Source organism: Arvicanthis niloticus, chromosome 17 (genome assembly GCF_011762505.2).
Source record: "Arvicanthis niloticus isolate mArvNil1 chromosome 17, mArvNil1.pat.X, whole genome shotgun sequence".
NCBI classification, from domain to species: Eukaryota; Metazoa; Chordata; class Mammalia; order Rodentia; family Muridae; genus Arvicanthis; species Arvicanthis niloticus.
In genome coordinates, this window is record NC_047674.1 from 61386873 (window position 1) to 61412228 (window position 25356).

Sequence of the window (25356 nt, forward strand, 5' to 3'; positions counted from 1 at the left end):
TATTTTTTTGGTGTGGCTTTGCTAGATTAAATCAGTAAGTTTCATACTGCTCTGTTTTTGTGACTCTTTTATTAATGCCAAGGATAATTTGGAGAATTGAGTGTTGCAACAGAACCATCTCGTAACATTCTTTCCTTCTGGACTGACTATCTAAGTCTGTGGGGACCTAAAGCTGACCTCCTTCTGTGTATGGGCTTCAGGGATTTCGTAACTTCACACATGAGCAGAGCTTGGCCTGCACAGATGAAAAGTGGGGAGGCACTCTCCCATTTCACAATCTATTGCAGTTAGTAGTGTACCAGCATGCCCAAGAAAGCTGCTACAGTTTTAGACAGTTTTGTAAGTTAGTTGTTAAATATCTTGGTCCCTTGAAATATCTAGCACAGTGATACCCAGTCACCTGGACAACCAACCAGAGCCCTCAGAGCTAGTGCTGTCATTAGGACTTTTTCCCCCAGCATAGCCGTTTGTCAAAGATTTCCTTGCCCAGCATGAGGTATATTAAAGCATACGGTGCTTGCTGGCTCTAGGCCATGTAGACTGCTGTGAGTTAAGTCTGGATCAATAGATACTTCTAGAAAGAAAAGTGTCTTCCAAAAAGAGGTCCTAAGAATATAAACATGACTGCTGCTTTATGGTGCATTTCAAGAACTTGAAACTTGTTATCTTAATGGTATTCATGTATTTTTATTTTGATTGCTTCTATGTTATTATATTGTGTGAGTGAGTCACTCATACATAGCAGATAAAGGACAACTTTCAGGAGTCAGTTCTTTTTCTTTAGTTGTGAATTCTGGGCCTCAAACTGAAGTTATCAGTTTTGTGCAGTGAACACTCTCACCTATTATTTCTCTTAAAAATGAACATGGACTTGTTTAATGTGCTTGTGTGTGCATGTGTTCATGCACCCACGGAGACACCCATGCCATGGTGTGAATATGGAGGTTAGAGGCCAGTGTGAGGGGATCATTTTTCTCATTCCATCAGATGGGTCTTTGTCCAGGCATTGAACTTAGGTTGTGAGGTTTTGTGTCAAGCACCCTTACCTGCTGAGCCATCTCACTGTTCTCCCAGTTCAAAATTTTTATATTTATTTTTTATTTATTTATGGCATATGTCTGAGTATATGCCATGTATGTGTGGCTGCCCACAGAAGCTAGAAAAGGGCCTTGGCTCCCCTGGAGCTGGAGCTGCAGGCAGTTGTGAGCCTCCCAATATGGGTGCTTGAAACCCAGTTTGGGTCCCCTGTAGAACAGCAGGCACAGTGAACAGCCCCTCTACCCTCTTTAAAGTTGGAAGATCATGCCAAGTATTCTATAGTAGTGTGTCTATGTCTGCTTGTATACTACAACAGCAACTGAGTAGGGAGAGAGAGAGAGAGAGAGAGAGAGAGAGAGAGAGAGAGAGAGAGAGAGAGAGAGAGAATGTGATTAAAAATATTTAAAATATTTTATTGTTTAAATTATATGTACATGTGTCTCTGTGTGGGCTTATGCATATGTGCGAGTGCATGCCTAGGGAGGCCAGAGGAGGGTATTAGATACACTGGATTGGAGATAACAAGCAGTTGTGAGCTACCCAGTGTGTATTTTGTAGGGTCCACACTTGGGCCCTCTTGAAGAGCAGTGCATGTTCTTAACCACAGAGCTGTCTTTCTAACACCCTAAAATATTGTCTTAAAGATAACTTTTGCATTGATACATGTGTTCACATGAGCATGGCAGGACATTGGTGCCTGTGTGTGGCAGATTCTCTCTCTCTCAAAACAAAAACAAAAACAAACAAACAAACAACCCCAAACCCACATACCTTGCTTTTTGGCTAGTCTCAGTAGTCAGCCTGCTCTGCTGTTGGCCACCAGATCCACTTGAACTCCTAGGTGCTGGGGATCCTGTACCCTGGTCCTCAGGTTGTGGGGCAAGTGCTTTCATCACTGTGCTATCTCCTCAGCTCTTCTAAAATATTTTATATAGGTTCTCTTACTGAACAATTTTCCTAGTCAGAAATGATGTATGTACTTCCTGTCACTGGGGAAGCTGAGGCAGGAGGATGTTAGTTCAAGACCAGCTTATACTACATAGCAAGACCCTGTTGTCAAAACAACAAAAAGTTTTCTGATGCCTAATCCATGTAAAATATAATGCACATACACATATTAACTTTTTGTAATGCTAATTTATCTACTTAATTCATTCACTTATTTTTCTGTATGTGGTTTCCCATGCCTATGTATGCGTAAGGGCCAGATGAGGGTATTCAGTATCTTTCCCTACAACCTTCCTTCAAGCCTTTCTCAACCTGGGGCTCCTTTTTATTTTCTTGGCTAGGCTGGAAGCCAGCAAGCTCCAGTGCCCCTTCTGTCTATGCGTTTTTTGGAGCTGGGGTTACACATGTACAAAAGGATGCTCCTGGCTTATTCCATTGATATTGGGATCTAAACTCCAGCCTGCCTGATTATATACAGTAAGCCCTTTTAACTGCTGAGACATCTACCTAGCCTACTTAATCCACCTATCTATTTTGTCTTCATAACTTGTGGGGTGTGTGTAGATGCACAGGTGCTCTTGTGCACATGTGTTTAAGACCCTGAAATTCATGTCAGAGTCTTATTAGAACATGGAAAGATTTCATGTGATCTAGTCTACCGCTTTCAAAGAAAAGCCCCTTGTAATCTATTCTTGTCTTCTGGATCCTAGACCAATTTTCTGTCAGCACATTCAGCCAGAGATGAGGCGGCAAGGCTGGAAGAACGCAGGGGTGTCATTGAGTTCCATGTGGTGGGCAATTCCCTGAACCAGAAACAAAACAAGAAGATCCTGATGTGGCTGGTGGGCCTACAGAATGTGTTTTCCCACCAGCTGCCCCGAATGCCCAAAGAGTACATCACACGGCTCGTCTTTGACCCGTAAGTTCAACTCATTCTTCTTTATTCCTCCTAATACAAGGGGGAACTATTTAATAGTGACACTCGGCCCTTGGAATACAGCCAACTTCTGTCCTGCTGTTGGTAGAGAACCACACTGATAACATTTTCATGTCAAAATCACTGATTAATTTATCAACACTTTTTACACGTTCTTATTAATAGACTAAAATTTTATAGCTTAAATTTCTGGGTTTAGTAAGGTGGATGGCTCAGTGGGTCAAGTCTTTTTGCTTGCTGCCAACGCTGATGATCTAAGTTCAGTCTCTGGGACCTACATGGTAGAAGGAGAGAACCAACTCCCACACTATGCTCTCTGACTTCAATACATGAGTGACATTCACTTATGTGAGCGTACACGCTCACACACAAATAAATGAATGAAATAAAATAAACTAATGAGGACTCTTAAGTCCCTCATTTCTTTTAGTCATGAGAGCATAGAAATACTTCATAGTCAAGACATTCTTGGCTTTGTTGTATTAACTAGGAACCACTATAGACCAAGTACCCATAGGTAGGGTTACACCAAAGTTTTGTTGGATCCTTAGGTGAAGTACAGAGGACAGCACAATCTGTTATGCCATATGCTCTGTAAACCCTGGGAAAATTATTGGGATTTGGGACATGTTAACCTAGAAAATCTATGGGTTTAAGGAAAAACAAAACAAAACAACCAAGGATGAGGATGTAGTTCAGCAGTAGAGGGTTCACCTAGCATGAACAAAGCCCTAGGTCCAATATACAATTCTATCAATCAGTCAATCAATCTACAAACAAACAAACAAACCCAAAAAGAAGTAATCAGATGTCTCTACTTGGCTGTATTTTGACCTAGTTAGCCAGATAGCCTATGTGCAATGTCCTCTATGCATGTGGCAAGTCAGAGTGAGAGAGTCTGGTGAGATTCCACACTTCGGGGCTTGACAGTTGCTACCTGTGGATGTTATGTTCTTTGCTGTAATGTCACTATCTGTGTAAGTGTGACCTTTTCAGAAATGCATGCCATCCTTGTGTACAGCTTTGAGCTCTCCCTCCAACTCCTATAGCCAGTGCCCAGGCATTGGGCATGCCAGTTTCAGAGCCCCTCCAAGCACACACTTACGTGCTCAGGGGATACTTCCTTTGTTTTGGTGGGAGCTCTGATGAAATAGGCTTGCCCCATAGAGTCCAGGGAAATGGCTGTCTAGCATCTAGATGAAGGAACTCCCTCTCCCACTCCCCTCCAAGCCTTTTTAGTCAACAAGAACATCTCCAAAAGTGTTTTATATAACCAAGAAAGATAAAACTCTGACTTAACCTTATTTTCTTTTTTTAGGAAACACAAAACCCTTGCTTTAATTAAAGATGGCCGTGTCATTGGTGGTATCTGTTTCCGGATGTTTCCATCCCAGGGATTCACAGAGATTGTTTTCTGTGCAGTAACCTCAAATGAACAAGTCAAGGTAAGAGACACCCAGAACCATAACAGAGAAGCAGAGGCAGGGCTTCTTGCTGATGCTATGGAGCATGGGAATTCCCTCTGGGCTTGGCATAGAGAAGGCTGAGGGTGTGAAGTTCAGGCCTTCCTTAGAAGTTCTGTCACTGTGTATATGTGCGGACAGTACATTGGCCTGAATCTTCTCAGTAGGGTTATGCAGAGACTTTGTCCAAGCACAGCATGTATTCTGACAGAGGTTTGAAAGTAGATTTGTGTTTATTGTTAATTTACATGTAACAGATGCAGAAAATCAGATGGACACACACACACACACACACACACACACACACACACACACAATTTCACTATTTAGTTATTTCACACACTGCAGCAAGATTCTCATAACCTTGTCTATAAAGAGAGACAAGTATTAAGGAAATCCCAGAAGGGGTTGGGTGTGGTGGCCCATACATTTAATCCCGTATGTAGGAAGGAGAGGTGAGCAGATCTCTGTGAGTTTGAGGCCAGCCTGCTCCACCCATTACGTTCAGGATAAGCCAGAAGACCCTGACTAAAATAAAAACAGACAGAAAGAAGAAAAGTATTTACACGAATTTGGCTCTGAGCAGTCCCTTGAACTCAGAGGTCTGTGCATGCTAGCTAGGTTAGCGCTTTGCCACACACAGCTGTGACCCTATTCCCTCATGTAGGTTTTGATTTTTCTGGAGTCCTCCTCTGCCCCTCCCATGTTGTCTCTGGCATGGGTCCTCTGTTCATTGGGGCTAAGGCTGTGCTTTCTTAGGATTGCTTTTGGTTTGCCTGGAGTAACCTAGATGTGCTGGGAACAAAGGGCACTTCTCTAGACTCTGTCTATTCTACTGTGTGTTTCTGAGGACATTGCTTCAGTCTTAGAAGGTTATGTTCTTAACATTCATTAACATTAACTTTAGAGCAGTGGTTCACAATCTTCCTAAGCTGCAACCTTTTAATACAGTTCTCATGCTGTGGTGAACCCCCAAACAGAAAATTATTTTTGTTACTACTTTATAACTATAATTTTTGCTAGTTATAAATTGTAATATAAATGCAAAATATTTGATATCTGACCCCAAAGGGGTTAAGGCCCACATGTTGCAGACAGATGCAGAAGAATATGAAGAAGCTTTGTGCTAAGGTCCTGTGAAAAGATAAGGAGTCAGTTTTGCACAGTGGCACTGTGCAAAAAGTTGTTGTAAGGTTTGAGGCAAGTTGATCAACAGACGAAGCATGTAGAAGCTGCACACACAAACCATCAATGTACTTAGTCTAAACTTTCTAGAAAATCTATTTCAAATAGGCAAGTGAAGGCAGGAGAGGTCATTTTTAAAAATATGTTTCATTTAATCTAAAATTCAATATTATGAGGTATTGTCAACAGCGTCTACATTTTCTGTGCTAAGCCTTTGAAACTGCTGTGTAGTTTACACTCCCAGCCTGTCCCACCCAGTTAGGACTGGCCACATTCAAGTACTCAGTGGGCACAAGAGGCTGGTGGCTTCTGTACTGGGCAGTGCAAGCCTAAGGAGTCTATTAGTTCTTTCAGATTCAAAGAAGGACTGCCATTTACAAAACCAAAAATAAGTCACTGGAAGACATCATTTTCTGTTTAAAGTGTGGTTAGGTTTGGATACTTTTGCTTTCTTTCACTGTTCAACTTCTTCCCCCATCCTTTCCCCTTTAAAGACAAAAACTCTCATGGAATTGATGGTGGTCTCATATTTGCTATATAGCAGACTTGAACTCCTGATCCTACTGCCTTTATTCTCTCTCTCTCTCTCTCTCTCTCTCTCTCTCTCTCTCTCTCTCTCTCTCTCAGTGGGATCTTACTTTGTAGCTCATGCTCTCATTAAACTCTTTATGTAGGTCAGGCTGGCTTTGAATTTACTATTCTTGCAGACTGCTAAGGGTTATGGGAGTATAGCTGTGCAATCTAGCTCTTCATGTTTTGCTTATTTGTTTTGTTTTCATTTCTCACTGTGTAGTTGTAGTTGCCTTGAAACCTTTGTGTAGACCAGGCTGGCTTAGAACTCAGGGAGCCCACTTCTGCCTCCTGTAACAAGGGAGCTTTTTAGCTTTGACATCAAATTGCACATATAGACCTCATAATTTGTCTGTGGAAGGGAAAGATTCAAATCAGATAGGGACTACCCTGTAAGTGCTTTTCCAAGGCTTCTGTCAAGATGCCCTTAGAGGCTGCTCTTGCTTTTTGTCGTCTCCTCTCCCCCTACGTGGGAAATGTCCAGATGTCTCCCAAAGCAAAGAATTTAGGACCTCACTTAAAGAAAGCTTTGTTTTGCAATACACAGAGAGAAACCTTGCCTTGGAAAACACACCCGTAGCTTGTGATTTGGTCAATGTGTTTTAAAGTTGGCTGTACCAAGCACTTAATTTGAAAGAGTTGATTAAGGTGGGCATAGGCACTTTTCAGGCTTCAGAGGGAAACTGAAGATACGTTGACACTGGTGGGAAACTGTCTCATGACTTCCAGAAGGGCTTTTCCCTCCCCTGCCACAGCACAGACCATGTAATTTTCTAAAACCTTGAAGGAAGGGGGCCAAACATTACAGACTCAGTAGGAATAACAAGGAGAAAAAGGTTTGTGTGTGTGTGTTGTTGTTTGCTTTGGCTTTTTTTTTTTTTTTTTTTTTTTGACTATTGAAGGAATATGTGTGAAGGGTTACTTATGGGATCCTAAAAGACAGCTTATCACCAAAGGCCCACCCCAGGGTGAGTGAGAGCCCCCAAAAGCTGAGAATCTGGAGCACACTGCACAGCCTGTAGGCAGCTTGACCACCTGGAGAGTGTCTTTCCAGGTGCCTCAGTTGGTCTGAGGCATCTCTCAGGACTCTTTATTGTTTATATATGTGTGAGGAATGGAGCAAGCCCTGAGTGTGGGAAGTCCTCAGCAAATGGGTGCTGCTGCTACGACCTACCATGTCAAGGACCTCAGCCTCAACTCCTGGGAAAAGGTCACAGCTTCTCTCCTCTCCCACAGAGCAAGGCTCATAAAGATGGCTGGAACTCGTGTAGATTTTGATAGTGTGGGCAGAAAAATGTCCACTATGGTTTTCTTCCCTTAATACAGTGCTTCTGGAATCCTTTTGGGGGACAGGGGTCACAGCACCCTTTCACAGGGCCTCCTAAGACCATCAGAAAACAGTCATTTATATTATGATTCATAACAATAGCAAAATTACAGTTATGAAGTAGCAATGAAAATAATTTTACAGTTGGGGGTCATCCCAACATGAGGAGCTATATTAAAGGGCGCACCATTAGGAAGGTTGAGAACCATTGCCTTAGTATTTATAGCCTGAAGACCGCTCTCCTACAGAGACTGTTCCTACTGAGATTAGCTAAACCTGTCTCCTTATTCAGTTGTATGAAACAATTCAGCACCCCCACCCCCAGTGAAGACCCCCATACTCGGGAGACCCTTCCTCAAGTCTCACGAAATCACGACCACCCAAAGATCACAAGAAACCATGCCTGGATGCAATCCGCAGAGGCTTTATTAAGGAAATTGGCCAGAGGTCAAACCACAAGCTCTCTCTCTGAAAAGCAAGGTTTGGCCTCGAGTGGCGAGGCTAAGGGGTCTTTTATAGCATGGGGTGGGGAAAGGAAGGCATTTTCGTGCGGTTACACATGAATGGTTGCATTTTTGCGCGGTTACACATGATTGGTTGTTTTACAAATTTTGAACATAGCACTGGGAAGACCAATGGAGGGAGGGGTAACCAAGAACAGTGGAACATTTCAGAGGAATCTAGCCCAAATGATCCAGAGTCATGTGAAAATCACTCTGCACACTCATTCTTCTCAAAAATGTGGTCTTACCATGTCACTGTCCCCTATACCGTCTTTACAAAATATTTCAGATTAACTATCTTTACTTCTTCCTGCTATAGCCCCACCTAGGTGGCTTGCATCTTTATCTGTAGTCAGGAATGTGTCTTCCTGCCTTGGGCCTTTTCCACCCATAGGCGGGCCAACTGCCTGAGGCTTGACTCAGGGGCAATGTCCTTCACCTGGAATGTGTCCTGGGGTAGTGAAAATCTTACATTCAGTTCCGCTTTCTGGAACTTGCATTTTTCTGCCCAGGTCTAAGGGCAAAGAAAAAGTCTACATATTTCATAAAATGGCCTTTATAATTTTTCACATTACACCATCAACTCTGTGTAAGAAACATGCTGAACTTTTGTGTGTTTTGGTGGGGGGCACAGGGATGCTGTGGTTTCTCTATCGGATCGTGCAGATCCTGATGTGTGTGTGTGTGTGTGTGTGTGTGTGTGTGTGTGTGCCCATCCATTTTTCATTCCTAGTCTTCCTGAAACAATTCTCTGGGTGTTCTGGGAATTAAACACAGGTACTATGAATGAACAACCAAGCGCTCTTAACTGCTGAGCCACCTCTCTAGCCCCAGCAACTTGACACTCTTTAAAGATGCCTAACCTAATCATTTCTATCTCTTCTCCTTTTACACACGACAAGTACACTGTTCTGAATCCATGCTGTACAACAGAAATCCGAGTTTCACATATAATTCTTTTTCTAAGTCAAGTGTGGTGGCACATACCTTTGATCCCAGCAGAGGAAGGCAGAGACAGAAGCAGAAGCAGAGGCAGGTGGATCTCTGTAAGCTCCAGGCTAGCCTGTTTCAAAACACCCAATAAATAAACTAACAAATGAAATAAAAAAATTCTAGAAGTCATATCACAAAGTAAAATAAAAACAAGTAAAATTAAATGTTTATACTTTGTATTTAACCCAGTCTGTCCAAAATATTGCCATGTCAACACGAAGTAAGTATAAAGTGTATATTCATATTTTTTGCTGATGGACATTTTTGTGCTTCTAGCCCTGTTCAGTTGGTACTAGTAAGCTGCCCTGTTGAATCATAGTGCAGGTCCATTCTATAATTGTGTTCTCTCTTTCCCGTGTCACTATGACTTCTTGCACGAGATATATTCCACTTATTTTTCTATTCATATATATCCAAACTCACAGTGTTTTGGTATTGTGGTGTGTGTAGGAAAAATGTCCTTGGGTGACACGACTGGAGGAATACTCTGCAAAAAAGGCGATGTTGCTGCTGACTTTTATGGGGCAGAGCACCCCACCTGATGGTACCTGCAATTGCTAAGGGGTCCCCCACTCATGATACTGCTTGGATTGAGGCTTGGAAGTGGAAGTAAACAGGAGTGAGGGTCGGATCCTGTATTCTGTGCTGTGATTCTGTGAGGTTTTGTCTGTCTTTTGTGGTGGTCACTGATCTCTGGATACACTGCCACCGCCATCACCTGGCTCTCAGTTTTCACTTTTCAAATTAATATTCTAATTTTAAAATGCTTTATTAATTCTTTGAGAATTCATACATTTGTACAACCCTTTGCCCCAACTTTGATTTTTAAGAATTTGAGACAGGGTTTTTGTATATAGCCTTATTTACTAAATCTAGATCCTGCCAGCTCAGCATTTTTAGTACCAGCTTCACAGGTGCACACCAGAACACTGGGCCTGTTTTCATATATTAACCCAGTCGTTTATTCAACATTGTTCACAGTTTTTTGTTTCCACTGTTTTTTTTTTTTTTTTTTTTTTTTTTCTTTTTCTTTATTTTTTTGCTGACTCAGATTCTGGGTTTCTCAGGTTTTTCTTTGATAAACCAAGCTGGAAGTCCTGTGTCTGTGATGCAGTTGCTAGAAGGGTTGTTGGTGCATGGAACAGGTAAATGCTTAGCTCAGTGCACACAGTAACAAGTGAAGATCTGCATGGCTCATTTACATACCTCAGATATGCTAATGAGTTCAGCACCATTCATCTGCCTCCCTCCTTTCATCTCAGCTTCTCAAATACTTTCAAGATTAAACTCGCCATCAGCATTCACTCTGCAAACATCTGGCATCAGCAAGAAGAATTTTAGGACTGAGTTTGGAGTCTTACTTACTGTGTTATTTTCAAAGAACCAGGAGGTAGTGTTTGCCAGTGATGACTTTTGTCTTGAACCACAGATTTTGAATGCCTTAGTTTGTGATTCCTTTTCAAAATTTAGACATGCAAGTAACAGTTCCTTCCAGAAAGATCCTGGTTGGTAAAATATTTAAAACTATAAACTCCTGTACGCTACCATTTTCTGTTACGTTTTTAGGAATTTCTTTTCTTGAGTGTCTTTACTTCCACCAGGGCTATGGAACCCACTTGATGAACCATCTCAAAGAATACCACATAAAACATGAGATCCTGAACTTCCTCACATATGCAGATGAATATGCCATCGGCTACTTCAAGAAACAGGTTGGTTCCCAGTGAAGCTGTGTGCTCTCAGACTGTATGCATGTACATGTGTGTGTCCAGGTGCATGCACCTGGTTGTGCACTTTTGATGGCCAAAGCCAGACATCTTTCTGCCTTATTCCTTTGAGACGGGGTCTTTCACTAAATCTGAATCTCTTTTAAAAATTAAAAAAGGGGAAATTGATTTAGTTTCTGGAAAAGGTTCATTTCTGACAAAGTCTGTACAGGCTTCCAGTCTTGGGAGCTTGGCCATCATTCTGCTCTTGAATTTACATTCCTCCTGCTGGGATTCGTGATGTGCACACTGCCACCCCCCAGACACTTTTACATTTAAATTTGCTTCCCGTTGGTACTGTTTGATTTTTGATGGTTTTGTTCATCAGGGGCCTCTCTGTATGGCTGCTGTTCAGAGCAGGGCAGCGGTTCTGGGAAGAGAGTTCCTCTTAATCCTTGGCCCCAGGCTTGGCCCAGAGCCAGCACTTAGCAGCCAGTTGAGTGGCATTATGCACAGCATCCTAATGAGTGATCTGATTTGCCTTGTAGGGTTTCTCCAAAGAAATCAAAATACCTAAAACCAAATATGTTGGCTATATCAAGGATTATGAAGGAGCCACTTTGATGGGATGTGAGCTGAACCCTCAGATCCCATATACAGAGTTCTCTGTCATCATTAAAAAGCAGAAGGAGGTGAGCCCTAATTCCTGTTCTGCCCAAGCCAGCCTTAGGGTGGACTGCATCTCACGGGGCCCCTAACCCCCTTCTCTACCTACCTCATATGCGTGTGTGTGTGTGTGTGTGTGTGTGTGTGTGTGTGTGTGTGTGTGTGTATGCATGCTAAATTGTATAAAATTGTGTATACAGTACATCTTAACTTCATTAGGGCCTATTGCAATCTTATCCCTTCACTTTCATCACCAAAAGGATCCTCCAGAGCCATTGCTGATGCTTTAGATGCCTCTGGCTCACAATACCCTATTCCCTGGCTATGGCATCCAGGTTCTGTTCCAAGCTGTCTTTAACCTTCTACAGCATCAGCCTGACCCACTCACTTGGATTTAATTATTTATCCTACACAGACATTTCTTCTAGGGTCTGCTTCTCCTTTACACTGCATGCTCTGAAGTCTTAACCTTCCAGGCAATAACTCCTTTGTTATCTGTATTGATATGTCCTTAGACTTGCAAACAAAAAATGGTAATGCTGGAGAAGGCTCCAGATGAGAGTTTACAGTCATTTATCACCTTTTAGAAGGCAGAATGGCACACTAGAGAGTCCACAAGACTGTTCATGAAGTGAATGAACTCTGGAATAGCCAGGACCATGAGCTGGGAGCTGGGAGAGCTGGGAGGAGCTGGGAGCTGGGAGAGCTGGGAGAGCTGGGAGCAGCTGGGAGGAGCTGGGAGGAGCTGGGAGGAGCTGGGAGGAACTGGGAGGAACTGGGAGGAGCTGGGAGCTGGGAGCTGGGAGCTGGGAGCTGGGAGCTGGGAGCTGGGATGCAGGTGACATCTGTTTCATCCAGTACTCCTTTTACTTAATCTTCTGTGTTCTTCCCTGACAAGTTACCAAAGAGGAACATCTGCCTTAAACCCATCTGCTTTCTATTAAGATCCCTAATCTCAATTCTTTGCTTGCTAGATGTGACCCATATAACAGCCCAGAAGCTTACATAATGTCTAGTGACAGCAGTCACTCACTGAGTGGTTTATTTAAAGTGGGTCAGGCAGGTGCTCCTATAGAAGAGCAAAAGGTATTTTGTTCTAAGTTAGAAAATCAAAATAGTTTTTGTTGCATGGTCAAAGATGTCTGCCTAATAGGGAGTTCCAAACAGGGCCAAGGGAGGATCCCAAATGCAGCAGGTGCCTCTGGCCTGCCTTTCTGAAGAGTCACCTTCCCTCACTGTTCTTTAGAATCTAACAAGCAGGTCTATATTGGCAGCTCTTTGGTGCATCGCTGGCTTCTGATTGGCTGACACTGGCACTGTGCTGACAGCTGCTCATTCTATAGTCTTCCACCAACCTCAAGGATTTATCCTCTAGGCTAATTTTTTTTTCTTCTTTTTTAAAAGATGTCTTTCTCCTCTTGGCTCCCCTCTTTCTCTTTTACTTCTCCTTTTTTGTCTCTAGTCTTTTCTCACACATACCATTGAATGGAATGTGTTTGGAGTATTAATGTAGTTCCCCCCCTACCCCACATATACAATTTATCTTGCTCATATTCACTCTCTGCTCCTCCCTCCAGCATCACACCAATATATCATCCATATGAATCCCAACTTCATACCTTATAAAATAACCGCCAAGTCACTAATTGTAATTAGTGTTGCCTATGCACACACATGCATGGGGCCATCCACTGAGGCACTGACAACCTATCAATGGCCACACTCACAAAGAAAAATGACTCTCCCTCTGAAGCTATCAGTTCCACTGGCTTCTCATCTAAGGGTGTGGCATCTGGATTTCTTACCCTCCTCATGATGCCATTTTTAACTCATGTGCAGGTAAATCACAACTGCTGTAAGTTCATGTGTGTGTGCATATGAATCGGCCAGTTTGGGTCCTGAGGCCTTCCTTTCACAACATTCCTCCTTGTCTGCTGGCTCTTGCATTTGTTCTGCCCTCTCTTCCATGATGTTCTCTGAGCCTTTGGGGTCGTGTACCTTTATAGTCTTATTCTCAGTGTTTTGAACTAGATTTTTAAAAGACAGCTGCAACCATACCATAATAAAATAATTATTTTCTTGTAGGGATAGACCAAGTATCTCTTATCTAAAATTTTCCTGACCCAAGTATTTTAGAATCTGCTTTTCTCTTCTTCATTATTTCCATTGGCTTACTGATTAAGCATCTCTAATGAGAAAAATCCAAAATCCAAAATACTCTAAAAAATGTCAGACTCCACCTGTGGAAAGCCCCTTGAGGAATAACAGTAGGGAATAAGCTATGCATACTGAGAACTTTTCTAGTCCAGGAATGCATGCTTGATTAGAATCAGCTGAAGGTGGAGAGAGACACCTCCATAGGTGAGATAGCTTCATAGAATACCTGTGTGCACTGGGGTGATAATGAACAAAGACCAGGTCAGTGTCCAGCACAGAAGATGATGGACACAGAGCAGATAGTACCATGTAGAAAGAGCGGGAGAAAAGGTGATAGGCACGGAGGTGTATGGCTGCTTGTGTGCATGCCCATGAGTAGGTTGCTGTGGTGTGTGATTCTTAGATCTCAGTCCATATAAGAGACTATAAAGAATACTTCTTTTAAAAGATATATTTAAACTTTTTGTATTTATGTATGTGGGGTGTGCATGTGCATGTGTGTGCACGTGCGTGCACACACACACACACACACACACACACACACACACACACACTCCTCCATGACATGTGTGAAGGTCAGATAACAATTTGCTGGAGATGATGTTCTCCTTTCACTATGTGGAATCCAGGGATTGAACTCAGGTCTTCGGGCTTGGTGGTAGGCTTCTTTACCTGTTGCGCCATGTCGCTGGCCCCAGAACTCTTCTGTCTCTTGCCTGCTAATGTGTATTCAGCCTTCTCTCCTTTTTTTTTTTTTTTTTTTGTCTTATAAGTGTATACAACCTCGGGACCATCATCTCCTTGGTTTATCTGACTTTCCCTGGTCTGTGTCTTCTTTGACTAACCATACTTTCCCCCATGCTTTTCAGATCATTAAAAAGCTGATAGAAAGAAAACAAGCTCAGATTCGAAAAGTCTACCCTGGACTTTCATGTTTCAAAGATGGAGTTCGGCAGATTCCTATAGAAAGCATTCCTGGAATCAGTATGTATAAGATACTTAAAGAAAAAAAAAAAAAAAAGCAGACTTTTCTGTTGCTCCTGTGAGAGATGTTTGAAATGGTTTCCAGAGTGCAATCATTTGAAAAGCTTTCACCTGTCTCCTTTTCATGTGTGGTGTTGCTGGTGGGCAGCAAGCTGTGTGGAGGAGCTCCCCTGTAATCCCAGCACTGGGAGACTAAGGCAGGAGGATGGAGTGTTTGAGGCTAACAGAGACAAGAGTGAGACATTATTGGGGCTGGGGCTGGGGAGGACGATAATAAAGAGTTTCTGATGTGTTTTTCTTCCTAACTCAACCCAGACAGTGTACCTTTTAAAAAAAAGAGTTATTAATATCCATCCTTTATTCAGTCTGGCACTTGCACACAGTGCTTGGCAACAGGAATATGTACTAAGCAGCATGGGAACTCTAGATTTTTATATTTACAAATGGAGGAACTACTCTTCAAATGGTTGTATAAATTATCACGCAGAAGGTCAGACCAAGAAGTGACCCATTCTGCTCTCCAAATGGCCTGCTGTGGACAACCTGCTTGGGTGCCTCCATGATCTGCATGAGCCCACTGCCTGACTTCTATTCTTCCTCCCTCTCCAAGTGTGATGGAAGGCATTTCAAGTTTTTACAGTAGCTTTCTTAAGAATTCTTTTCATCCTCTAAAAGGGAACTGTATTGGGTTGAACCATACAAAATGACTAGGGTTTGTCGATTAGAAGCTATCAGTTATCATTTGGTGATCTTATTTGGTTTGAACCTAAGTTCTTATAATGACTCAATACCTCCCTGCTTCCAGCAGAGAGACACAAAGCTAAACATTTTCAGGAAAGAGACAGGATGCCTGTTTCATTGCATCTGCCCTGCCTCAGAACTCTCTTTGCTGAGCCCCAGGTCTCATGTCCCTGTGTAGTCACTGTTAATGACTGAGTAATTGCCCCATTGTTGAATGCCTAGTGGTGCCAGGTATTTTTCTGTGTTTATTTGTTCCTGATTTATTATTTTCCACTTTTGCCAAATGTTTAGCTATTTGGACTTTTTTTTTTTTTTAAATTATCAGTAGTATCAACTAATATCACAAGGGCTAACCACACCTAGTTCCTGTAGTTCTGCTTTGTAGGTAGGTAAACTGAGGAAGGGATAAAGCGATATTTTAAGGATAAGGGAAGAAGTCAAATCCAGATCCCCATAGACACTGTAAACGAGGTGTGCATTGTAAGCAGAGGCTTGGCCAAACAAAACAGGGAGCAGAATATTGTTCTGAACTAAAATAATAGCACTTTGGTGCAGGGTAATTGAAGACATCAGACTTGAAGTTTAAAAGTGTAGTATTGTTTTCTTCTCTCCCTTTCTTCCTTCTTTTGAAGAGGTGGAATATTTGTCTTAGTAGACACTAAGTAGCTGAGCTGGAAGCTCAGGGATACAGCACTTGCCTCAGTGGTGGTGTGTAGTGTTGGCTTCAGTACTCAGCACTACAGAAGAAAGTAATGAATCACGAGAACGAAAGACGTTAATATACTTCTTTCCAGTCTGGGAAAACTTTTATGTTGTAAGCTGTGTGAGAAAGAAAATATATGCCACTAATTGCAGTGTGTCTCCCCTAATAGACATTTATTGAGACGTGGCTGTCATGTATGATGCTTTTGATAAGTAGTAAGTATGTTATTCTCTTGACCCAAAGCAGTTCTCATTTAGTGTTTAATTTTGTTGACATATAGGAGAGACAGGCTGGAAACCAAGTGGAAAAGAGAAAAGGTAAGCAAGCTGGGCTAGAGGATGCTCATGGAAGTGCTTCCCCCTTCCAGCGTGTTAGCGGAAAAGGGCCAAGTGATGTTAATTGGTACACAGCAGTTGGTGGGCTTCAGTTCTTAGGCTGGGACCTGTGAGGCTGAGCTGAGTGGTGAAGAGGCTGGGAGCCAGAACACTAATCCTTCCTCCTTTGCTCTCTGTTCTTTCAAGTAAAGAGCCCAAAGACCCCGAGCAGCTTTATAGCACCCTCAAGAACATCCTGCAGCAAGTGAAGGTAGGTGTGTTTGTCTTTTATCGCATGCTCTTCTTTTGATTTCCTATTTGACATTTCCATATGAGATACCTTATTATTATTATTATTTTTCTTTTACTCAAGAGCCATCAAAGTGCTTGGCCCTTCATGGAACCAGTGAAGAGAACAGAAGCTCCAGGATATTATGAAGTTATAAGGTTCCCCATGGGTAATGAATGCTATTGCAATTTCCTCAGTATAGACATAGAACTGGTTGGTGGTGTGGGAGACCAATGTTGGCTTAGGTGGACTTGTCCTCTGTGACACTGAGTTTGTATTGAATGGGATACGTGAGAGGGAAGTGGGTGTCGGTCAGGGACATTCTGTGCATTTTTAGAACACTAGTTGTGCAGTGCAGGTAGGGATCTTACTGTAGGCAGTTCTGGATTACAAACTGGCTATTTGGATGTAGCTGCCTACTAGGTTACTGATGAAAACAAAGCGGGTTTTTATCTTTTTAATACAACTTGAGTCTGCCAAAAGTCATTCTTATTTTTAAGGATTGTTCAAGATAGAGGGTTGTCGAGATGACTCAGTAGCAAATGGCACTGGCTGCTCTGCCAGAGGATTGGGTTTAATTCCCAGCCCCTACATGGTGGCTCACAACTGTTTGTAACTCCAGTCCCAGGGGATTTTACTTCCTTAAGCATTGCATGCCTGTAGTATGCAGGCATCCATGAAGGCAGATTGCCTATGTCTTAGTCACTGTGCTATTTCTGGGAAAAGACACCATGATCTAAGAAATTCTTATGAAAGAAAACATTTAAGGGCTTCTTTACAGTTTCAGAGGTTTAGTCCATTATCGTGTGGAAGCGTGGTGACATGCAGGAGGCATTAGAGTAGTAGCTGAGAGCTGTATCTTGATTCTTAGGCAGAGGGAGAGACTGGGCCTGATATGGGTTTCTGGAACCCCAAAGCCCATGCCCAGTGACACACTTCTTCCAATAAGGCCACCCCTTTTAATCCTTCTGATCCTTTCAAATAGCACCATTCCCAGTAAGCATTAAAATATATGAGCCTGTGAAAGCCACTCTTAGTCAAACCACCACACTATATACATAAAGGGTTTTTATCTCCCCCTGTCCCCCTCTTTCAGTCAGAACCTCTCTATTAGCCCTGGCTGACTGAGATCACTATGTAGACTAGGCTGTCCTCAAACTTACAGCAGTCCACCTGTTGCAACTTCCAAATGCTGAAATTAAGAGTGTGTGTCAATATGCTTGGCCACATAAATCTTTTTAAAAAAGTTTTGAAGCTAACAGAATGAGGGTAGATTAGCCTCCCTTATGGCTTGACTTTTAGAGGGAAAAACTCTAGTAAGTGATTTTCCCCAGACTGTGGATGCCATATGTATATTTCCTTTAAATTTTTTTTTTCTAAAACTCTATTGTGTGTGTGTATGTATGGTGTGTACATGTGAAGTCAAGTGTCATAGCACACAAGTGAAGAAGAGATGGCAGCTTTGTGGAGTCAAACTGGGGTCATCAGGTTTGTGCTGTGAGCACGTCTACCTGTTGAACCATTTTACTAGCTTCTGTATATTTCTAACTTAATCTTTTTCCAAATCCAAAAACTACAAAATATGCTTCTGGAATATAGAAGTATAGAACTTGGGCTTTACCTATGCTGGGGTAACAGGAGCCATAGATTCAGAATCCTCAAATTTAATCAGCTCATCAGCATTCTGTGACAAGTAGCTGAAGCAAAATCCTGAGGATCTGTTTGTCCTCTTTTTCCTTGTGTCCTGTTCCCATTGGGGTTGGGGGGGGAGGGGGAGGGAGAATCATGGACTCACTGCCTCCTGTCGATGAATTACTTACATGTCTTTTCATGGTAGTCATTTCCATGTAGATGTTATGTGTGGTTACTGGAGGATTTCAACGGAGTGTGAAAGCCCTGTATCTATATCATTTCCCCCAATCGATTTGCTCCAATATATTGCAATGTAAGAAAACCAAAGAGAGATGTGACATAGTGTAGAATTGTGGCTAGAAACATCATCTGGGAAGCAGTTATGTTCTGTTTCAAACTTGTTATCACTGTGTGTGTGTGTGTGTGTATGTGTGTGTGTGTGTGTGTCTGTCTGTCTGTCTGTCTGTCTGTCTGTCTGTCTGTCTCTGTGTACATGTTGGTACCCAGGTCAGAAGAGAGCACCAGATTCCTCCTGGAGACTGCATTTCTGACAGTTTTGAACCTCTTGCTGTAGGAGCTGGGATTTGAACTCCAGTTGGCATGCAAGAACAATCAGAGCTCTTCACCTTTGAGCCATCTCCCCAGAACCTCTCAACCTCCTTTTTGTTGTCACTGAGCCCTGTTGAGCTTAGGAAGAATAATTAATTCTTCTCTCAGCACCCATCCCCCCACTGCACTGGCAGAGTTATCAGATCTCCTTAGTCAAAATGTAATCACTGCCTGCATATGGACAGGTCTTGCTTGTTTCCACTTAAGAGGCCTATGAGTTTCTCCAGTCAGGTACTATTTGTGTGCACAGCTGAGGAGAAAACTGACTTCACTGCTTAAGACTGATGATGCCCGAGAGATGTCCCTAGACAAAATTAACTAAAGCATTCAACTATACTTTGTAAGAGCGGAGTAATATTATTTCCTGGGAATGTGAAATGTCTAATCCTTTCCTTGGATGAGACAGGACTATTATGCCATGTCAACACTTACTCTGTCCCTGTTGCATTTGAATTGTTTTTGAAACCACCCCTTCTCTTTCTGTCATGTTCTAAAACTTCTCCCATATGGATGGAGTCTAACTTGTCTCGGGGACACATACAGGGGACCTTGGCTGAGTACTCCTCCTGACATATGACTTTTCCTAGCATGTTTCTCTACTTACATACAGTTCCTAGGTTGGGAAGTAGAGGAAAGGGAAATGGAGTAATTTAATATAGCTCCATGTTTCTTTGTATTTAATACTGTGTGTGTGTGTGTGTGCGTGTGTGTGTGTGTATATACATGCTTTATATGTGTGTATGAGTACTATGGCACATGTGTGGAAGACAAAGGACAACTTGTAGTGGTTGGTTCTCTCCTTCTGTCATGTGTTTTCCATCAGGACTGGCATCCATCTCATCAGCCATCCGTATTTATTTTACACACCGCCTCCCCTTTTTGGTCAGTTCAAAGAATCTAAGATGTCTGGAAGAAGAAAGACATTATCCTTTTATAAGAACAAGTGTGGAAGGAGGGATGATCCAGTTGTACTTCTTTGGGAAGGCTGAAGGCTTTTGTGAGTCTAGGTTGTTTCTGCTAGTAACCCTATGGATTTATAACCAGTCCCATTCCAAGAAAGAGTTTGAAAAGCTTAAAAAACCATCTTCAAAAAAGTGTTCTGTCTGTCTGTCTATATGTGTGTGTGTGTGTGTGTGTATGTATTTATGTATATATTCACTTTTCAAGATAGGGTTTCTCTGTGTAGTCCTGGCCGTCCTAGAACTCACTTTGTGGACCAAGCTTGCCTTGAACTCAAGAAGAGATCTATCTGCTTCTGCCTCCTGATTGCTGGGATTAAGAGTTTGCCACCATACCCAGTCATGATTTTCTTTTTAAAATTTTGTGTGTAAAAGTGTTTGCAAGCATGTATGTATGTACTCCATGCATGAGGAGTGCCTGCAGAGGTTATAAAAGGGTCCTTGGGCTGGGCAGTGGTGGTGCATGCCTTTAATTCCAGCACTTGGGAGTCAGAGGCAGGCAGATTTCTGAGTTCGAGGCCAGCCAGGTCTACAGAGTGAGTTCCAGGACAGCCAGGGCAACACAGAGAAACCCTGTCTTGAAAAACTAAAAATTAAATAAATAAATAAATAAATAAATAAATGTATGTCCTTGGATGCCCTGGAACTGGACTTAGAGATGTGAGTTACAGTTGTGAGCCACTTGTGGATGCTGGGAACTAAACCTGTATCCTCAGCAAGCTGGTGCTCTTATTCCCCAGCCATCTCTCTAGCTCCCAACCTTGTGTCCGATTGTCTCTGTGCATGACTCATCCTGTTTTGAACTGTCATTTTCAGGTGGAATATCACTGGGTAGGCCTCACACTCAGTCCTTTTGCTTCAGCTTTCTGGATGCTGGCTTACCTCATGATTCATTCTTTTTGCACTTTATTTTTGATTATCCCTTACAGGTTTAGTTTTCTGTTCCGTAACTTCACCCAGAGGCTCAGCTTCCTTCCTCTTCTTTCCTTAGTGAGAACTGTTCCATAGAGGTATTGAGAATTGAACTCAGGTCCCCTCCGGGAACAATATGCCCTATTTTTTTTTTGTTTTTTTGTTTTTTTTTGTTTTTGTTTTTGTTTTTTGAGACAGGGTTTCTCTGTGTAACCCTGGCTGTCCTGGAACTCACTCTGTAGACGAGGCTGGCCTTGAACTCAGAATGAATGAATAAATAAACAAATAATAAATAAATAAATAAATAAATAAATAAATAAATAAATAAAAGGGTCCTTGGATGTCTTGAAACTGGACTTAGAGATGTGAGTTATGGTTGTGAGCCACTTGTGGATGCTGGGAACTAAACCTGCTTCTGCCTCCCAAGCGCTGAGATCAAAGGCGTGCGCCACCACTGCCCAGCACAATACGAACTATTAACTTTAGTGAGGGGAAGTAGATTATTTTTGCCTGGAGCAATGGTTTGGCACTTAAGAGCACTGGCTGCTCTTCCAGAGGATATGAATTTGATTCCCAGCATCCATGTAGTTGTTTACAACCCTCTTTAATTCTAGTTCTAGGGCATTCTATGTCCTCTTCTGACCTCAGCACTAGGCATGTACGTGGCACATAGACATACACAGAAACAAAATATTTATACAATTGAAATAACAATAAATAAGTAGATTATTTGGTAAAGTTGGTCATTTCAACTTCATTGATGTACCCTCAACCAAAAGTCAGTTGTTTTACTTTTAGTATTATATGTGCAGGTCACTGATATATTTGCAAATTTGATACTAATTTCTTTGTACCACACCAGAACTGTAAATTTAGTAAGCTGAGCTCAGCCTGTAAATTTTTAGTGATCAAAGATTCTGTGCCATTGTTCTGTCTGCCCCACTTAGTCCTCCACTGTCTCTTCGCCTCCTGGCGCATAGCAAGAGATGGGAGCAGATGACTACTGATACTTCTTTTAATGTAGTGCTGAGCAGCGTTATATAGAAATCCTTCTCAGTAGAGTACTTACTAATTGGTTTTGCTTACTCCCACCCAAGAATTTTTCTTTAATATGTCATCAGAGTGATAAAAATATAAGCAAATCAAGAGTGATTTCCCCTTTGTCAGTTGCTGAGAGGGAGGAATCAACAATCACTAATGTTGTTGTTTTCTGTGCAGATCTGAAAACCATGAGTGAACGCCTCAGGAACAGGTACTATGTGTCTAAGAAGTTATTCATGGCGGACTTGCAGCGAGTGTTCACCAACTGCAAAGAGTACAACCCTCCCGAGAGCGAGTACTACAAATGTGCCAGCATCCTGGAGAAGTTCTTCTTCAGTAAAATTAAGGAAGCAGGGTTGATTGACAAGTGATTTCTTTCCCTTAGACACACATCAGCAGTGTGCCTAAAGCAGGTCATTTAGGTTTTTGGTTGCTTTTGTTTTTGTTTTTGTTTTTTTTTTTTTTAAAATTGTACATCATGTGTTGAAGAGACTTGTAATAATTAGCACTTTTGAAAAACAAACAAAACCTCCTTTTAGCTTTCCAGAGATGTATTTAAATGGAAATCATAGATTTTTTTTTTTTTTATTTTGTGGAATAGATTTTAATCTATTTACTACTATCATGTAATTTTTCTCTGGCATGTCCAGTAGCTGACTATTGCATGGTAGATGATCAGGGGCTTCCTCAAAACCTGTATGTGAGGAAATTGCACACAGTACCAAGATTTGGAGGAATCTAGAGAAAATTTTGACCATGAATGTCTCCATTTTTTTCTAATGGAACATGAGAGTTTATTTTATTCTGAAGGACTTTAAGGGTCCATGATACACCTGTGTGGTGAATGAGCTGTGTGACGTTTGAAGTCTCACTGTAGACTTTTTATAAGTATATATTTTTAAAACACTCATCTAGATGAGGTGCTTTGAGCAGTTCTGAAAAAAAAATGCAGCTTCCACAATAGCAGCTGCTTTGACTCCTAAGGAAGGGACTTTTTATAAGCTCCTGGGGCTTTGATCATTCTGTCTACCTATTACAGACTTGAGAGTGCACAACCACTATTTAATAATTCTTGGCAGATGTGTCCATCTCATATTTGACTTTGCTTGTGCAGGGCCCAACTTCTCAACGATCCATTCCCAGGCCACAAAGGCGTCAACTTGAAAACATTTGAGGTTGAGCCAATGTTAAGACATGTGGCCTAAACAGGAACCCAGGGGAGCCTTGCTCCAGTATGTAAGGATTCTTTGTATTTTCTGGTACATTTAACCCCATCAGCAGTGTCTATGTAAACATTTCCCATTTGCACTTCCAGATTTGTTTATTTGAGGTGAACTGAATTCTCACCAAAGTCTTGGCCAGTATTTTAACACCTGCATTGTTTCATTGGTCCAGGGTTATATCCCACTAACATTCGCTGTACAATCTTATTAACCAATTTGTCTCAGGACTCCAACTTAGTGCTTGGATTTGTTTCCTGATTACACTACATAGAAAAGTGGGACACCTGCCACCCCAACTCTGGGAAAAACCAACTAATATACAACCATATTAAATGAAGGCCACCTTAATGGTCTCGACACTAATTTTTATGATACAAATTTATAAACTGATTTTTTTTGTAAAGGCTGAGGTTTTAAAAATGTATTTAATGTATGTTTTCTATCAGCATAAATTATATTGGGTCACTAATAGTCATTAAAAACAGCTTGCAGAGGTAGTGTGCTTGAAGGAAAATATCCTGGCATTGCTACTGAGTGCTGCTTCTGACACGGAAGGCATGCTATATGTTCAGAGTGTTCACTTTAGATCACACTGAAGATGCCTCAACATTTGGAAGTGTAAGGAACACTTTGAGTGGTGCCTAGCCTTTTAATGAAGAATGATAATACAGGTTGCATTAAGTGTCTCAGACTGGTTTTAAAACAGCTTTGTACCGATTTTGCTGAAGCGTCTGTCCAGCTTGGTATCCTGTGAAAGTTTGTTATTTCCTGGGTAGACATTCTTAAAGAGTATTGTCTTTAAAATCAGATGGTCTCTTCTATATTGAAAGCATTTTTATGTTTTCTAATTTAAAATTAATATTTTCTTATAGATATTGTGCAATAAAGCAGAAGTAGAATGTGGTTTTTGCAAATGCTTTAATGGCCGACAAAAACTTTACATTTGTAAAATTAATATATTGTACTGGTACAAAATAGTTTTAAATTATATTTTGAAAAGCTCTGTCTGGTGTTGTTTTATTTCTCTAACAGTCTGAAGTTAAAAGAACAATGTGTCAGCTAGTACGAGCATCGATTGCTCTTAATCCTTAGCTTTTACACTTTTGTAACATGTCTAGAATCACCACTGTTGTAGGAAGTTTTATAAACAAAACAAAGTAAAGCAAACCTTCCTTGTGGGGCTAGAGAGACGGATTAGGACTATGTACACTCCCAGAGGGCATAAGGTTGGTCCTCAGCACCCACATCTAATGGCTCATAACTGCCTGTTATTCCAGTTCCAGATCTATGCCATCCTCTATTCTCCACAGGCATCCCTACTCATGTGCAAATATCCATACACACACATATACCTGTAATTAAAAATAAGATTAAAAAAAATCCAGTCTGCTGGAATGTCAGAAGGAAGATACTTCCTCTGTGCCACTCATTAAGCCAGTACCACTGAAAAAAATTTCATTCACATAAATGTCAGAAGTTAAAAAAAAAAAAAAAACAAAAAACTATTTCCACTTTCTATCTGTCACAGGAATGGAGGGGGGGGGGCAAAATGCACGTGATTTTTAAAACAGCTGCCATCCTCAAAACTCTCAAGAACTTACATCTGATCTGGGCGAGAGGACCCAGTAGTAGCTGTGATGTTTTATGATTTCCTGAGCCAGAAGCAGGCCTTTTGCCCTTTAAGTCTCATGTAGTATCAAAAACAATGGTGTGAAAGGCAGGCTTCTGGGACCACAGGTAGAAGAGGGGCATCCATCCTATCATGCTCACAACCCTGGGTTCATTCTCACCAGTGACAGGGGAGAGGAGAGGTACAGATGGTCATGTCACCCCATGTTTAAATTATAAGTATGCTTAGTTGAGTCTCTCCCAAGTAAGGAATGGATGAGGCTACAGGGCCGGGGAAACAGATGTTGGATGTCCTCTTACACACGAGCTAACTTCTCCACCCTATACATTTATAGTAAAATAAAAATCTATTTTTGTGAATTTATTCAATGGGCGTGCGTGTGTGTGTGTGTGTGTGTGTGTGTGTGTGTATATGAATATGAATGAAGGCCACCGTGTGATGATGGGTGTCTTCTGCAACCACTCTTTACCTCATCTTTAGAGGGAGGGTCTCTCCCTAAACTTCAGCTCAGCTAGTTAACCAATGAATTCCAGACACCGAGCTGCCCGTTTCCAGCATGGGGAATTCCAACTCAGCTCCTTGTCATTTTCATGGCAAGTACTTTATCATATGAATCATCCCCTCAAGGTTATTTTTACTTTCTATGTGAGTGAGGATTGGTTCTGGGCTGTGAACTCTGGCTGTCAGACTTGGCCACAAGTTGCCTTTACTGGCTGAACAATCTTAAGCCCCTTACCTCAACTTTTTATTACAGACAATAATTTAAATAGCTACATATAGCCAGGTGTGATGGTACAGGCCTTTAGTCTTAGTGCTTGGGAGGCAG

At 41.7% G+C, this 25356-nt stretch overlaps 1 protein-coding gene across 1 annotated transcript in view; it reads left to right on the forward strand.

Annotated features, from left to right (window-relative positions):
- Kat2b (lysine acetyltransferase 2B) overlaps nt 1-23803 on the forward strand; it is a 93675-nt gene extending 69872 nt beyond the window's left edge. Inside the window, exons 9-17 of the mRNA XM_076914651.1 lie at nt 2697-2905; nt 4242-4368; nt 10566-10676; nt 11219-11362; nt 14363-14477; nt 16202-16238; nt 16443-16506; nt 16609-16693; nt 21855-23803. Coding sequence (XP_076770766.1) covers nt 2697-2905; nt 4242-4368; nt 10566-10676; nt 11219-11362; nt 14363-14477; nt 16202-16238; nt 16443-16506; nt 16609-16693; nt 21855-22048 — 1086 coding nt within the window. The 3' untranslated portion in view covers nt 22049-23803. The remainder of the gene's footprint in view (nt 1-2696; nt 2906-4241; nt 4369-10565; nt 10677-11218; nt 11363-14362; nt 14478-16201; nt 16239-16442; nt 16507-16608; nt 16694-21854) is intronic.
- Nucleotides 23804-25356: the final 1553 nt, after the last annotated feature.